Below are 13,561 nucleotides of genomic sequence, written 5' to 3'. Positions count from 1 at the left end.
GTGGGTGGTGGTGTACTACAATCATAAAGAACTTGGTATTCTGTTCTAATTCTGGTAAACTCAACGAATGGCGGAAGGAGCATTCATATGTTATGCAGTGTCTTAGGAGAGATACTCTAGATTTAGCATTCATCTACAGCTACGGTAACTGTTGTGTTTAAATAGCGGTTAACCTTTCCTTTTCCTTACGTACTCAGGGCATGCAATACCAATCAGATAACAACTGAAGCTAGACTCCATGTTACACTTACTAAAATGGGATTCCTAGGTTGATATAAACTACCTTTTTCTGGGGAGTATATACTACGAGTTGGACTACTGGTTTAGATCTTGAAGGTCTTTGTTTACCGGATCCAAGTTCTCTTGTGCTTTTCATGACCATCATGTTAAGTGCATTAGCAGAGCATAGTTAAGATGATAACTATTGTGGATATAGAACCAATTGAACACCATGTATTAATATAACAAAGATAATCAGGGTAATCTGGTATCCTTCTTGGCATAACGTTGAAACCAAGTATATGCATAGGGATGAAAATTAATAAGATACTACCTAAGAAGACTACAAACCAGATGCTTAAATATGGAGAAGCACCGGTATTTACATGGAATAGATTTACAGTATCTCCGAACATATCTCTGCTATAGAAGATAAAGCCACATATAGTAGCTAGTACTGCACCAAGAGATAATACGAAATGGAAATGAGCTACAATATAGTATGTATCATGTAGGGCAATATCCATACCAGCGTTACCCATAACTACACCTGTAGTACCACCTAGAGTAAACAATAGGATAAAACTAAGAGCAGCCCATAGATCTACAGTTCTTGTAGTTGTATGGCTAGCCATATAGGTACCTAACCAGTTGAAAATCTTAGTACCGGTAGGAATTGCAATCATAATAGTCATAGCAGAGAAATAAGCTCTGGTATCTACCTCTAGACCGACTGTCATCATATGATGTGCCCATACTAAGGAACCTAGAATAGAAATACAACCCATAGCTAAGATCATAGATTGTCCACCGAAGACAGATCTAGCAGCATACATAGATAATGTCTGCGAGACTACACCAAAAGCAGGTAAAATTAGAATGTATACCTCTGGATGTCCGAAGAACCAGAATAGATGTTGATAAAGTACACTATCACCAGAATACATAGAATCATAAAATTCAGTGTTTACGTGTAGATCAAGAAGGATCATAACTAATCCACCAGTAAGAATAGGTAGAGTGAAGACTAACATAAGGGCAGTAAATATGATAGCCCAGATATATAGAATATAGTTCTTAGCACCAGCATTAGAACCCATGAAGACGCAAGTACCAAGGAAGTTAATAGAACTTAAAATACTACTAATTCCTAGTACTGCAAGACCTCCGATAATCCAATCAGTTGCCTCTGGATTTAACACCATCAAGCTAGTACTTAGTGGAGGATACATTGTCCAACCAAGACCACTACCAAACTCGGAACAAATACTTTGAGTTAACAACACAGAACCTAATGGTACTAGAAAATAGGAGATCGCGTTAGTTCTTGGGAAAACGACTTCCGAACCACCAATATATATTGGTACAAAGAAGTTACCATATCCTCCGTACAAAGCAGGCATTAAGAACATAAAGATCATAGCTAGGCCATGTATCGTTATTATCACATTATAAGTAGCTATCGTCTCTGTACAAATGATCCGCGATCCAGAACTGTATAACTCAAATCGAATAAACAAAGACATTATAGTTCCTAGAATACTGAAGATGACTCCGGTTATGAGATACAGACAACCAAGTTCTTTATGATTGCAGTACACCACCACCCCACTGGACTGCTTAAGACAGCTAAAAGTGTTGGATTTCAATATCACGGTAATCATGTTTGCTTGGAAGCTGTAGTCATTATAACTATTGATTTAGTATAAGCATAGAACCAATCCGGTAGTAAGATATACGATAGTAGCTAATCTACCATATAAGATATAAGTCGCTTGTGGAATAGCACTACCAATAATAATCAAGAAGATCATACTGTATACCCAAATAATTACCCATCCACTGACTACATTTCGAGTCATAAAATGTTGTCGTATCAACATTCGAGTATTCAAAGCTCGAATTTCAGATAAAAGAGCTAAGTTAATGAGAGAGGACATAAATACTAACAAACCACCGGTTTTGGATGGGATTACTTTTAACACCGCATAATATGCTAAAAAGTACCATTCAGGTACGATATGAAGCGGAGTTACAAACCGGTTCACTGGTATGGAGTTATCTGGGTGCGATAATTCAATCAAACCAAAAGCCGTTTGTAAGAAAATTAAACCAATTAGATAATATGGTAGATAGGGAACAAACTGTCTCCAGACGTTCTTAACCCAGCTCACGTATTACATCTGACGGTGAACTAGCGTTCCTAACTGAATCTTGTTCAATAACAAGGGAGTAATGAGCCGACATGGAGGTGCTGATACAATCCGAGGATTAGAACTCCCAATATTATCTGACCTGTTATCCCGGCGTACCTTACGACCGTTATATGATTTAGAGATAGAATGTAATGTGGATTAATATCCACATGGTTTCTACAAAGTGTAGATATAAAATAGTGAATGGTTCTGTAAAGATCTTGCATAACATACCTTTAGATTTGCTTAGCATTATAGAGCTTGTAGGCATGTAAGTAACTAAAGAACTATAGATACTTTGAGTGAAGAATACAAGGATAGCTCCAACAATAACATGGCTAAAATGTATACCAGTTAAGATGAAAAGTCCATTACCAAATGCATTATCATTAATATAAAGAGATAGTCCTAAGTATTCCGTACAGACTAACATTAAGAAGGCGACTACCAAAGTGAATGTCATGATATTCGTACAGCTTGTATACAAATGTTGGTTTTTTCAAATATACGCTGGATACCACTATACTTAATGCACTTAACATGATGGTCATGAAAAGCACAAGAGAACTTGGATCCGGTAAACAAAGACCTTCAAGATCTAAACCAGTAGTCCAACTCGTAGTATATACTCCCCAGAAAAAGGTAGTTTATATCAACCTAGGAATCCCATTTTAGTAAGTGTAACATGGGTCTAGCTTCAGTTGTTATCTGATTGGTATTGCATGCCCTGAGTACGTAAGGAAAAGGAAAGGTTAACCGCTATTTAAACACAACAGTTACCGTAGCTGTAGATGAATGCTAAATCTAGAGTATCTCTCCTAAGACACTGCATAACATATGAATGCTCCTTCCGCCATTCGTTGACTGTGTTTACCACGGGGAATTAGAACAGAATACCAAGTTCTTTGCCTGGAGGTTTGTTACGTTCCGTACAGTTGTAGGTAAAAGGTATGTTAGAGACTTAGACTAGCGTTGGAGCACATTGTTTCATTCGATAGTCCACGCTCAATCTTACCATACATAGTACTTTTATGATCCCAGGCTGGTTTAATAAGTCAAAGTTTAGCCGGGAAGTTAGCGTCTAAAATATATAACCGATAGTCTCAACTTAGATGCACAGATGGACATAATTAATCCTTGTACGGTTTGTACCTACTTGACTCCTCAGTTTAAGCAGAACTGTAGTTTCTCGGGACTAAAGTCAGCATAATCAATAAAAAAAGGTTTGTTCAGCCACTGGTTCACCATCAACTACCTTGTTTCGACTTCGTACCGACTGTGTTATTGTAGCACATATCAATCCCTTAAATAGGGATATTATTCCCAAACAACCGGATCGTGTTGGCTAGGTGAACTAATCACGTTTCATAAATACAATCAGTGAAAGCTCTTTTGATTTCCATGAACGGAGTTACATATTAGATTCTCTTCGCTCCCATGGTATTTAGTAAGTTAACATTGAAACGTATCCAGTGTAAAGTTTGAACGTAATCCAGCTTTACCTTCTATGTTGTTATGTTAACCAAATAAGTTTCATCGTTGTTGATATTTCATTGACATGTTGATAACATAAATACTAACAAACCACCGGTTTTGGATGGGATTACTTTTAACACCGCATAATATGCTAAAAAGTACCATTCAGGTACGATATGAAGCGGAGTTACAAACCGGTTCACTGGTATGGAGTTATCTGGGTGCGATAATTCAATCAAACCAAAAGCCGTTTGTAAGAAAATTAAACCAATTAGATAGGATAGACATTTAGCATCGGTCATTAACATATGAGGATAGAAGGCTACTTTAAGTGCGGAATCAATACCTGCAGGGTTACTAGAACCATTTAAATGTAAATAGAAGATGTGTAATACAATTAGAATGCAACCTACAAAAGGTAATATAAAGTGCAATACAAAGAATCGTTTTAATGTTACATCAGATACATAGTATCCACCGAGTAACCAAGGTACTAAATATGGTATTGGAGAAAGGAGATTAGTAATGACTGTAGCACCCCAGAAACTCATCTGTCCCCATGGTAGTACATAACCGAGGAAAGCAGTGGCTATAGTAAGTAGATATAAAACTAAACCAGACATCCAAGCAGTAGTTAAATAACTATAGCTGGAGTTATACATACCTCGAGACATGTGTATTAAGATACACAAGAAGACGAAAGAAGCAGTTGTTGCATGCAACATCCTAAATTCCCATCCTGCTGCTACCTCTCTAACTAGATGTTGAACACTAGCAAATGCACAAGATGCTTCAGAAGTATATCGGAACGCTAAAGTGATACCTGTAATTATTGGAGTACAAAGGTAATTGCAACTAAGAAACCAAAGTTATAAGATGAATTTAGATTGAGAGCACACCGATAAAAGACGAGGTGTGCCCGGAATAGACTCATGGAAATTTGGTGTGTTCTCGAAACCATGCTAGCACAATAGAACTTCGTTAAATAACTACATATTAAAATGAGCGCATGTAAACTAGTCTTAAACACACCGCTCGTCACGTAACAAATCTCAAATCGTACTGTAGATTTTATATATGTACCGTAACTATAACCATGGTGACATCCAATGTTCACGCTCAATCTTACCATACATAGTACTTTATGATCCCAGGCTGGTTTAATAAGTCAAAGTTTAGCGGGAAGTTAGCAGTCTAAAATATTATAACCGATAGTCTCAACTTAGATGCACAGATGGACATAATTAATCCTTGTACGGTTTGTACCTACTTAACTCCTCAGTTTAAGTTAAGGAGTCCTTTGTTTACAGCTTGTACCGTTACTTTCAGGAGCATACCGTTAAATTCGATGATCTTATGTGTTCACTCAAATTCGAATAAACAAAGACATTATAGTTCCTAGAATACTGAAGATGACTCCGGTTATGAGATACAGACAACCAAGTTCTTTATGATTGCAGTACACCACCACCCCACTGGACTGCTTAAGACAGCTAAAAGTGTTGGATTTCAATATCCTACTACATTAAGATTATTCCACATCGGTTATGTTCTAGGCGTAATATATGGATTCTTGTTCTCACTCATCTTAACAGCGAGAGAAAACTACTACTCAGATGCTAGTCTAATCAGTAGCATCGTACTTGGAGTTATCATCTCTGAGACAGGATTATTTATCAGCTTTTTCTGGGGAGTATATACTACGAGTTGGACTACTGGTTTAGATCTTGAAGGTCTTTGTTTACCGGATCCAAGTTCTCTTGTGCTTTTTCATGACCATCATGTTAAGTGCATTAGCAGAGCATAGTTAAGATGATAACTATTGTGGATATAGAACCAATTGAACACCATGTATTAATATAACAAAGATAATCAGGGTAATCTGGTATCCTTCTTGGCATAACGTTGTGTAGTTATATGAAGCGTACATTCCTTAATATCTGGAACAATAGATTATGGTTAGGTAGTGGAACAAGGAGAGCGTCTGTTGTACATCAACACTAGATACTGCTAATACCACTGTAGAGGTTATAGTATATAATCCCTGCCCGGTGCAGTAAAATGTAAACGGCGGTTGTATTATGACGGTCAAAGGGTAGGTAAATCCTTGTCGGGGTAATTATCGTCGTGCGTGAAAGTTGGTCGACTCTTCACATGTCGTTTATCTAAAAACTTTCTTAAATAGAATTATCTTTTGAATATGAGGATCCAGATGGCCCGACGGTTAGACCCTGAGCACCTTTACATCCCTTAAATCATATACAGGATCAAATCTTCCTTGAGCGACTCGACAGGCACTAGAGATAGCGTGAAAGCTCTTTTGATTTCCATGAACGGAGTTACATTATTAGATTCTCTTCGCTCCCATGGTATTTAGTAAGTTAACATTGAAACGTATCCAGTGTAAAGTTTGAACGTAATCAGCTTTACCTTCTATGTTGTTATGTTAACCAAATAAGTTTCATCGTTGTTGATATTTCATTGACATGTTGATAACATAAATACTAACAAACCACCGGTTTTGGATGGGATTACTTTTAACACCGCATAATATGCTAAAAAGTACCATTCAGGTACGATATGAACGGAGTTACAAACCGGTTCACTGGTATGGAGTTATCTGGGTGCGATAATTCAATCAAACCAAAAGCCGTTTGTAAGAAATTAACCAATTAGATAATATGGTAGATAGGGAACAAACTGTCTCCAGACGTTCTTAACCCAGCTCACGTATTACATCTGACGGTGAACTAGCGTTCCTAACTGAATCTTGTTCAATAACAAGGGAGTAATGAGCCGACATGGAGGTGCTGATACAATCCGAGGATTAGAACTCCCAATATTATCTGACCTGTTATCCCGGCGTACCTTTACGACCGTTATATGATTTAGAGATAGAAAATGTAATGTGGATTAATATCCACATGGTTTCTACAAAGTGTAGATATAAAATAGTGAATGGTTCTGTAAAGATCTTGACATAACATACCTTTAGATTTGCTTAGCATTATAGAGCTTGTAGGCATGTAAGTAACTAAAGAACTATAGATACTTTGAGTGAAGAATACAAAGGATAGCTCCAACAATAACATGGCTAAAATGTATACCAGTTAAGATGAAAAGTCCATTACCAAATGCATTATCATTAATATAAAGAGATAGTCCTAAGTATTCCGTACAGACTAACATTAAGAAGGCGACTACCAAAGTGAATGTCATGATATTCGTACAGCTTGTATACAAATGTTGGTTTTTTCAAATATACGCTGGATACCACTATACTTAATGCACTTAACATGATGGTCATGAAAAGCACAAGAGAACTTGGATCCGGTAAACAAAGACCTTCAAGATCTAAACCAGTAGTCCAACTCGTAGTATATACTCCCCAGAAAAAAGGTAGTTTATATCAACCTAGGATCCCATTTTAGTAAGTGTAACATGGAGTCTAGCTTCAGTTGTTATCTGATTGGTATTGATGCATGGTGACTTAGATATGATTCTTATTAATGGGAGCACAGTTCCTGGGTATCCATCCAGTGCTCTGCCTTGGCATTGAAACTAACCACAGTTCAACCCTGTATTATAAAATCCAGTAGACTCATGTCCTTGTCGTTTATATAAATCTATTAATGCTTGTCAAGTTCCTTGTATCTAGTGTTGATGTACAACAGACGCTCTCCTTGTTCCACTACTAACCATAATCTATTGTTCCAGATATTAAGGAATGTACGCTTCATATAACTACACAACGTTATGCCAAGAAGGATACCAGATTACCCTGATTATCTTTGTTATATTAATACATGGTGTTCAATTGGTTCTATATCCACAATAGTTATCATCTTAACTATGCTCTGCATTAAGTATAGTGGTATCCAGCGTATATTTGAAAAACCAACATTTGTATACAAGCTGTACGAATATCATGACATTCACTTTGGTAGTCGCCTTCTTAATGTTAGTCTGTACGGAATACTTAGGACTATCTCTTTATATTAATGATAATGCATTTGGTAATGGACTTTTCATCTTAACTGGTATACATTTTTAGCCATGTTATTGTTGGAGCTATCCTTGTATTCTTCACTCAAAGTATCTATAGTTCTTTAGTTACTTACATGCCTACAAGCTCTATAATGCTAAGCAAATCTAAAGGTATGTTATGCAAGATCTTTACAGAACCATTCACTATTTTATATCTACACTTTGTAGAAACCATGTGGATATTAATCCACATTACATTCTATCTCTAAATCATATAACGGTCGTAAGGTACGCCGGGGATAACAGGTCAGATAATATTGGGAGTTCTAATCCTCGGATTGTATCAGCACCTCCATGTCGGCTCATTACTCCCTTGTTATTGAACAAGATTCAGTTAGGAACGCTAGTTCACCGTCAGATGTAATACGTGAGCTGGGTTAAGAACGTCTGGAGACAGTTTGTTCCCTATCTACCATATTATCTAATTGGTTTAATTTTCTTACAAACGGCTTTTGGTTTGATTGAATTATCGCACCCAGATAACTCCATACCAGTGAACCGGTTTGTAACTCCGTTCATATCGTACCTGAATGGTACTTTTTAGCATATTATGCGGTGTTAAAAGTAATCCCATCCAAAACCGGTGGTTTGTTAGTATTTATGTCCTCTCTCATTAACTTAGCTCTTTTATCTGAAATTCGAGCTTTGAATACTCGAATGTTGATACGACAACATTTTATGACTCGAAATGTAGTCAGTGGATGGGTAATTATTTGGGTATACAGTATGATCTTCTTGATTATTATTGGTAGTGCTATTCCACAAGCGACTTATATCTTATATGGTAGATTAGCTACTATCGTATATCTTACTACCGGATTGGTTCTATGCTTATACTAAATCAATAGTTATAATGACTACAGCTTCCAAGCAAACATGATTACCGTGATATTGAAATCCAACACTTTTAGCTGTCTTAAGCAGTCCAGTGGGGTGGTGGTGTACTGCAATCATAAAGAACTTGGTTGTCTGTATCTCATAACCGGAGTCATCTTCAGTATTCTAGGAACTATAATGTCTTTGTTTATTCGATTTGAGTTATACAGTTCTGGATCGCGGATCATTTGTACAGAGACGATAGCTACTTATAATGTGATAATAACGATACATGGCCTAGCTATGATCTTTATGTTCTTAATGCCTGCTTTGTACGGAGGATATGGTAACTTCTTTGTACCAATATATATTGGTGGTTCGGAAGTCGTTTTCCCAAGAACTAACGCGATCTCCTATTTTCTAGTACCATTAGTGAACTCTTTTGGTCTGATCCTAAGTACGCAGTGAGCTAACTAGATACAAGGAACTTGACAAGCATTAATAGATTTATATAAACGACAAGGACATGAGTCTACTGGATTTTATAATACAGGGTTGAACTGTGTAAAGATCATTGTGTTATGGTTCTATCACAAACCATTGAGATTACGAAGTTATGGTTTTGGGCTCGTGAGTGTCTCTCAATAACTAGCTGAGTGCTTGTACGATAATTATATCAATGCAGTACCAATTAAGGCGTGTAGCATCTCCTATGCTCCTTAACATCACAGCTATGTCGAATTATCGCACCCAGATAACTCCATACCAGTGAAACCGGTTTGTAACTCCGCTTCATATCGTACCTGAATGGTACTTTTTAGCATATTATGCGGTGTTAAAAGTAATCCCATCCAAAACCGGTGGTTTGTTAGTATTTATGTCCTCTCTCATTAACTTAGCTCTTTTATCTGAAATTCGAGCTTTGAATACTCGAATGTTGATACGACAACATTTTATGACTCGAAATGTAGTCAGTGGATGGGTAATTATTTGGGTATACAGTATGATCTTCTTGATTATTATTGGTAGTGCTATTCCACAAGCGACTTATATCTTATATGGTAGATTAGCTACTATCGTATATCTTACTACCGGATTGGTTCTATGCTTATACTAAATCAATAGTTATAATGACTACAGCTTCCAAGCAAACATGATTACCGTGATATTGAAATCCAACACTTTTAGCTGTCTTAAGCAGTCCAGTGGGGTGGTGGTGTACTGCAATCATAAAGAACTTGGTTGTCTGTATCTCATAACCGGAGTCATCTTCAGTATTCTAGGAACTATAATGTCTTTGTTTATTCGATTTGAGTTATACAGTTCTGGATCGCGGATCATTTGTACAGAGACGATAGCTACTTATAATGTGATAATAACGATACATGGCCTAGCTATGATCTTTATGTTCTTAATGCCTGCTTTGTACGGAGGATATGGTAACTTCTTTGTACCAATATATATTGGTGGTTCGGAAGTCGTTTTCCCAAGAACTAACGCGATCTCCTATTTTCTAGTACCATTAGGTTCTGTGTTGTTAACTCAAAGTATTTGTTCCGAGTTTGGTAGTGGTCTTGGTTGGACAATGTATCCTCCACTAAGTACTAGCTTGATGGTGTTAAATCCAGAGGCAACTGATTGGATTATCGGAGGTCTTGCAGTACTAGGAATTAGTAGTATTTTAAGTTCTATTAACTTCCTTGGTACTTGCGTCTTCATGGGTTCTAATGCTGGTGCTAAGAACTATATTCTATATATCTGGGCTATCATATTTACTGCCCTTATGTTAGTCTTCACTCTACCTATTCTTACTGGTGGATTAGTTATGATCCTTCTTGATCTACACGTAAACACTGAATTTTATGATTCTATGTATTCTGGTGATAGTGTACTTTATCAACATCTATTCTGGTTCTTCGGACATCCAGAGGTATACATTCTAATTTTACCTGCTTTTGGTGTAGTCTCGCAGACATTATCTATGTATGCTGCTAGATCTGTCTTCGGTGGACAATCTATGATCTTAGCTATGGGTTGTATTTCTATTCTAGGTTCCTTAGTATGGGCACATCATATGATGACAGTCGGTCTAGAGGTAGATACCAGAGCTTATTTCTCTGCTATGACTATTATGATTGCAATTCCTACCGGTACTAAGATTTTCAACTGGTTAGGTACCTATATGGCTAGCCATACAACTACAAGAACTGTAGATCTATGGGCTGCTCTTAGTTTTATCCTATTGTTTACTCTAGGTGGTACTACAGGTGTAGTTATGGGTAACGCTGGTATGGATATTGCCCTACATGATACATACTATATTGTAGCTCATTTCCATTTCGTATTATCTCTTGGTGCAGTACTAGCTACTATATGTGGCTTTATCTTCTATAGCAGAGATATGTTCGGAGATACTGTAAATCTATTCCATGTAAATACCGGTGCTTCTCCATATTTAAGCATCTGGTTTGTAGTCTTCTTAGGTAGTATCTTATTAATTTTCATCCCTATGCATATACTTGGTTTCAACGTTATGCCAAGAAGGATACCAGATTACCCTGATTATCTTTGTTATATTAATACATGGTGTTCAATTGGTTCTATATCCACAATAGTTATCATCTTAACTATGCTCTGCTAATGCACTTAACATGATGGTCATGAAAAGCACAAGAGAACTTGGATCCGGTAAACAAAGACCTTCAAGATCTAAACCAGTAGTCCAACTCGTAGTATATACTCCCCAGAAAAAGGTAGTTTATATCAACCTAGGAATCCCATTTTAGTAAGTGTAACATGGAGTCTAGCTTCAGTTGTTATCTGATTGGTATTGCATGCCTGGTGACTTAGAATATGATTCTTATTAATGGGAGCACAGTTCCCTGGGTATCCAATCCAGTGCTCTGCCTTGGGCATTGAAACTAACCCACAGTTCAACCCTGTATTATAAAATCCAGTAGACTCATGTCCTTGTCGTTTATATAAATCTATTAATGCTTGTCAAGTTCCTTGTATCTAGTGTTGATGTACAACAGACGCTCTCCTTGTTCCACTACCTAACCATAATCTATTGTTCCAGATATTAAGGAATGTACGCTTCATATAACTACACAACGTTATGCCAAGAAGGATACCAGATTACCCTGATTATCTTTGTTATATTAATACATGGTGTTCAATTGGTTCTATATCCACAAGTTATCATCTTAACTATGCTCTGCATTAAGTATAGTGGTATCCAGCGTCCAACATTTGTATACAAGCTGTACCATGACATTCACTTTGGTAGTCGCCTTCTTAATGTTAGTCTGTACGGAATACACGGATCGGATTCTTGTTGGCCTGGCACCTGTTTTAGTAACTGGATGAACGCTTTTTACGCCTGGTATGCATGGATAATACTCGACTCTTCTATAGTTTAACCGCTACTGCTGGGACTGTATATTATGTACTTACGGTAGTACTATCAAGCCTCTTCTTCCAAATAGATTTCATGGAAAACCTAAAATTCGCATGTTTGATTGACATTTAGCCGCTAATATACAATCATCCAAGATATATTTATCTATCGCAGGTTCGGTCTAATGTCCCGTTATACTATATAGATCACATGGCTTCTGGTACTTTGAGATCATGCTAACGGCGAGAAGGGAAGTGTGTTTCAAAGAAAAGGGATGTTTAGCCGGGAAGTTAGCGTCTAAAATATATAACCGATAGTCTCAACTTAGATGCACAGATGGACATAATTAATCCTTGTACGGTTTGTACCTACTTGACTCCTCAGTTTAAGTTAAGGAGTCCTTTGTTTACAGCTTGTACCGTTACTTTCAGGAGCATACCGTTAAATTCGATGATCTTATGTGTTCACTCAAATCGAATAAACAAAGACATTATAGTTCCTAGAATACTGAAGATGACTCCGGTTATGAGATACAGACAACCAAGTTCTTTATGATTGCAGTACACCACCACCCCACTGGACTGCTTAAGACAGCTAAAAGTGTTGGATTTCAATATCACGGTAATCATGTTTGCTTGGAAGCTGTAGTCATTATAACTATTGATTTAGTATAAGCATAGAACCAATCCGGTAGTAAGATATACGATAGTAGCTAATCTACCATATAAGATATAAGTCGCTTGTGGAATAGCACTACCAATAATAATCAAGAAGATCATACTGTATACCCAAATAATTACCCATCCACTGACTACATTTCGAGTCATAAAATGTTGTCGTATCAACATTCGAGTATTCAAAGCTCGAATTTCAGATAAAAGAGCTAAGTTAATGAGAGAGGACATAAATACTAACAAACCACCGGTTTTGGATGGGATTACTTTTAACACCGCATAATATGCTAAAAAGTACCATTCAGGTACGATATGAACGGAGTTACAAACCGGTTCACTGGTATGGAGTTATCTGGGTGCGATAATTCGACATAGCTGTGATGTTAAGGAGCATAGGAGATGCTACACGCCTTAATTGGTACTGCATTGATATAATTATCGTACAAGCACTCAGCTAGTTATTGAGAGACACTCACGAGCCCAAAACCATAACTTCGTAATCTCAATGGTTTGTGATAGAACCATAACACAATGATCTTTACACAGTTCAACCCTGTATTATAAAATCCAGTAGACTCATGTCCTTGTCGTTTATATAAATCTATTAATGCTTGTCAAGTTCCTTGTATCTAGTGTTGATGTACAACAGACGCTCTCCTTGTTCCACTACCTAACCATAATCTATTGTTCCAGATATTAAGGAATGTACGCTTCATATAACTACACAACGTTAT

At 37.0% G+C, this 13,561-nt stretch overlaps 6 protein-coding genes across 6 annotated transcripts; 3 read left to right on the top strand and 3 right to left on the bottom strand.

Annotated features, from left to right (window-relative positions):
• Window positions 1-395: 395 nt before the first annotated feature.
• Window positions 396-1,883, bottom strand: BESB_070000 (uncharacterized protein; the record flags this gene model as incomplete). The annotated part of the gene is made up of 1 exon (XM_029365373.1): window positions 396-1,883. The coding sequence occupies one exon, from the start codon at window positions 1,881-1,883 to the stop codon at window positions 396-398; it is 1,488 nt and encodes a 495-aa protein (XP_029214882.1).
• A 36-nt stretch (window positions 1,884-1,919) lies between these two features.
• Window positions 1,920-2,956, bottom strand: BESB_069990 (cytochrome b; the record flags this gene model as incomplete). Its single annotated transcript, XM_029365372.1, has 2 exons — window positions 1,920-2,388; window positions 2,838-2,956. The coding sequence occupies 2 exons, from the start codon at window positions 2,954-2,956 to the stop codon at window positions 1,920-1,922; spliced, it is 588 nt and encodes a 195-aa protein (XP_029214881.1).
• A 1,008-nt stretch (window positions 2,957-3,964) lies between these two features.
• On the bottom strand, window positions 3,965-5,026 carry BESB_069980 (cytochrome b; the record flags this gene model as incomplete). The annotated part of the gene is made up of 2 exons (XM_029365371.1): window positions 3,965-4,713; window positions 5,020-5,026. The coding sequence occupies 2 exons, from the start codon at window positions 5,024-5,026 to the stop codon at window positions 3,965-3,967; spliced, it is 756 nt and encodes a 251-aa protein (XP_029214880.1).
• Window positions 5,027-5,340: 314 nt separating this feature from the next.
• Window positions 5,341-5,697, top strand: BESB_069970 (uncharacterized protein; the record flags this gene model as incomplete). The annotated part of the gene is made up of 1 exon (XM_029365370.1): window positions 5,341-5,697. One exon carries the CDS (start codon window positions 5,341-5,343, stop codon window positions 5,695-5,697), a length of 357 nt encoding a protein of 118 aa, XP_029214879.1.
• Window positions 5,698-9,906: 4,209 nt separating this feature from the next.
• Window positions 9,907-11,394, top strand: BESB_069960 (uncharacterized protein; the record flags this gene model as incomplete). Its single annotated transcript, XM_029365369.1, has 1 exon — window positions 9,907-11,394. One exon carries the CDS (start codon window positions 9,907-9,909, stop codon window positions 11,392-11,394), a length of 1,488 nt encoding a protein of 495 aa, XP_029214878.1.
• A 571-nt stretch (window positions 11,395-11,965) lies between these two features.
• Window positions 11,966-12,175, top strand: BESB_069950 (uncharacterized protein; the record flags this gene model as incomplete). Its single annotated transcript, XM_029365368.1, has 1 exon — window positions 11,966-12,175. One exon carries the CDS (start codon window positions 11,966-11,968, stop codon window positions 12,173-12,175), a length of 210 nt encoding a protein of 69 aa, XP_029214877.1.
• Window positions 12,176-13,561: the final 1,386 nt, after the last annotated feature.

Source organism: Besnoitia besnoiti (assembly GCF_002563875.1).
Source record: "Besnoitia besnoiti strain Bb-Ger1 chromosome Unknown contig00060, whole genome shotgun sequence".
In the NCBI taxonomy this organism is placed as follows: domain Eukaryota; phylum Apicomplexa; class Conoidasida; order Eucoccidiorida; family Sarcocystidae; genus Besnoitia; species Besnoitia besnoiti.
Note: the sequence above shows the minus strand (reverse complement) of the source record. Positions and strands in the feature narration are given on the sequence as shown.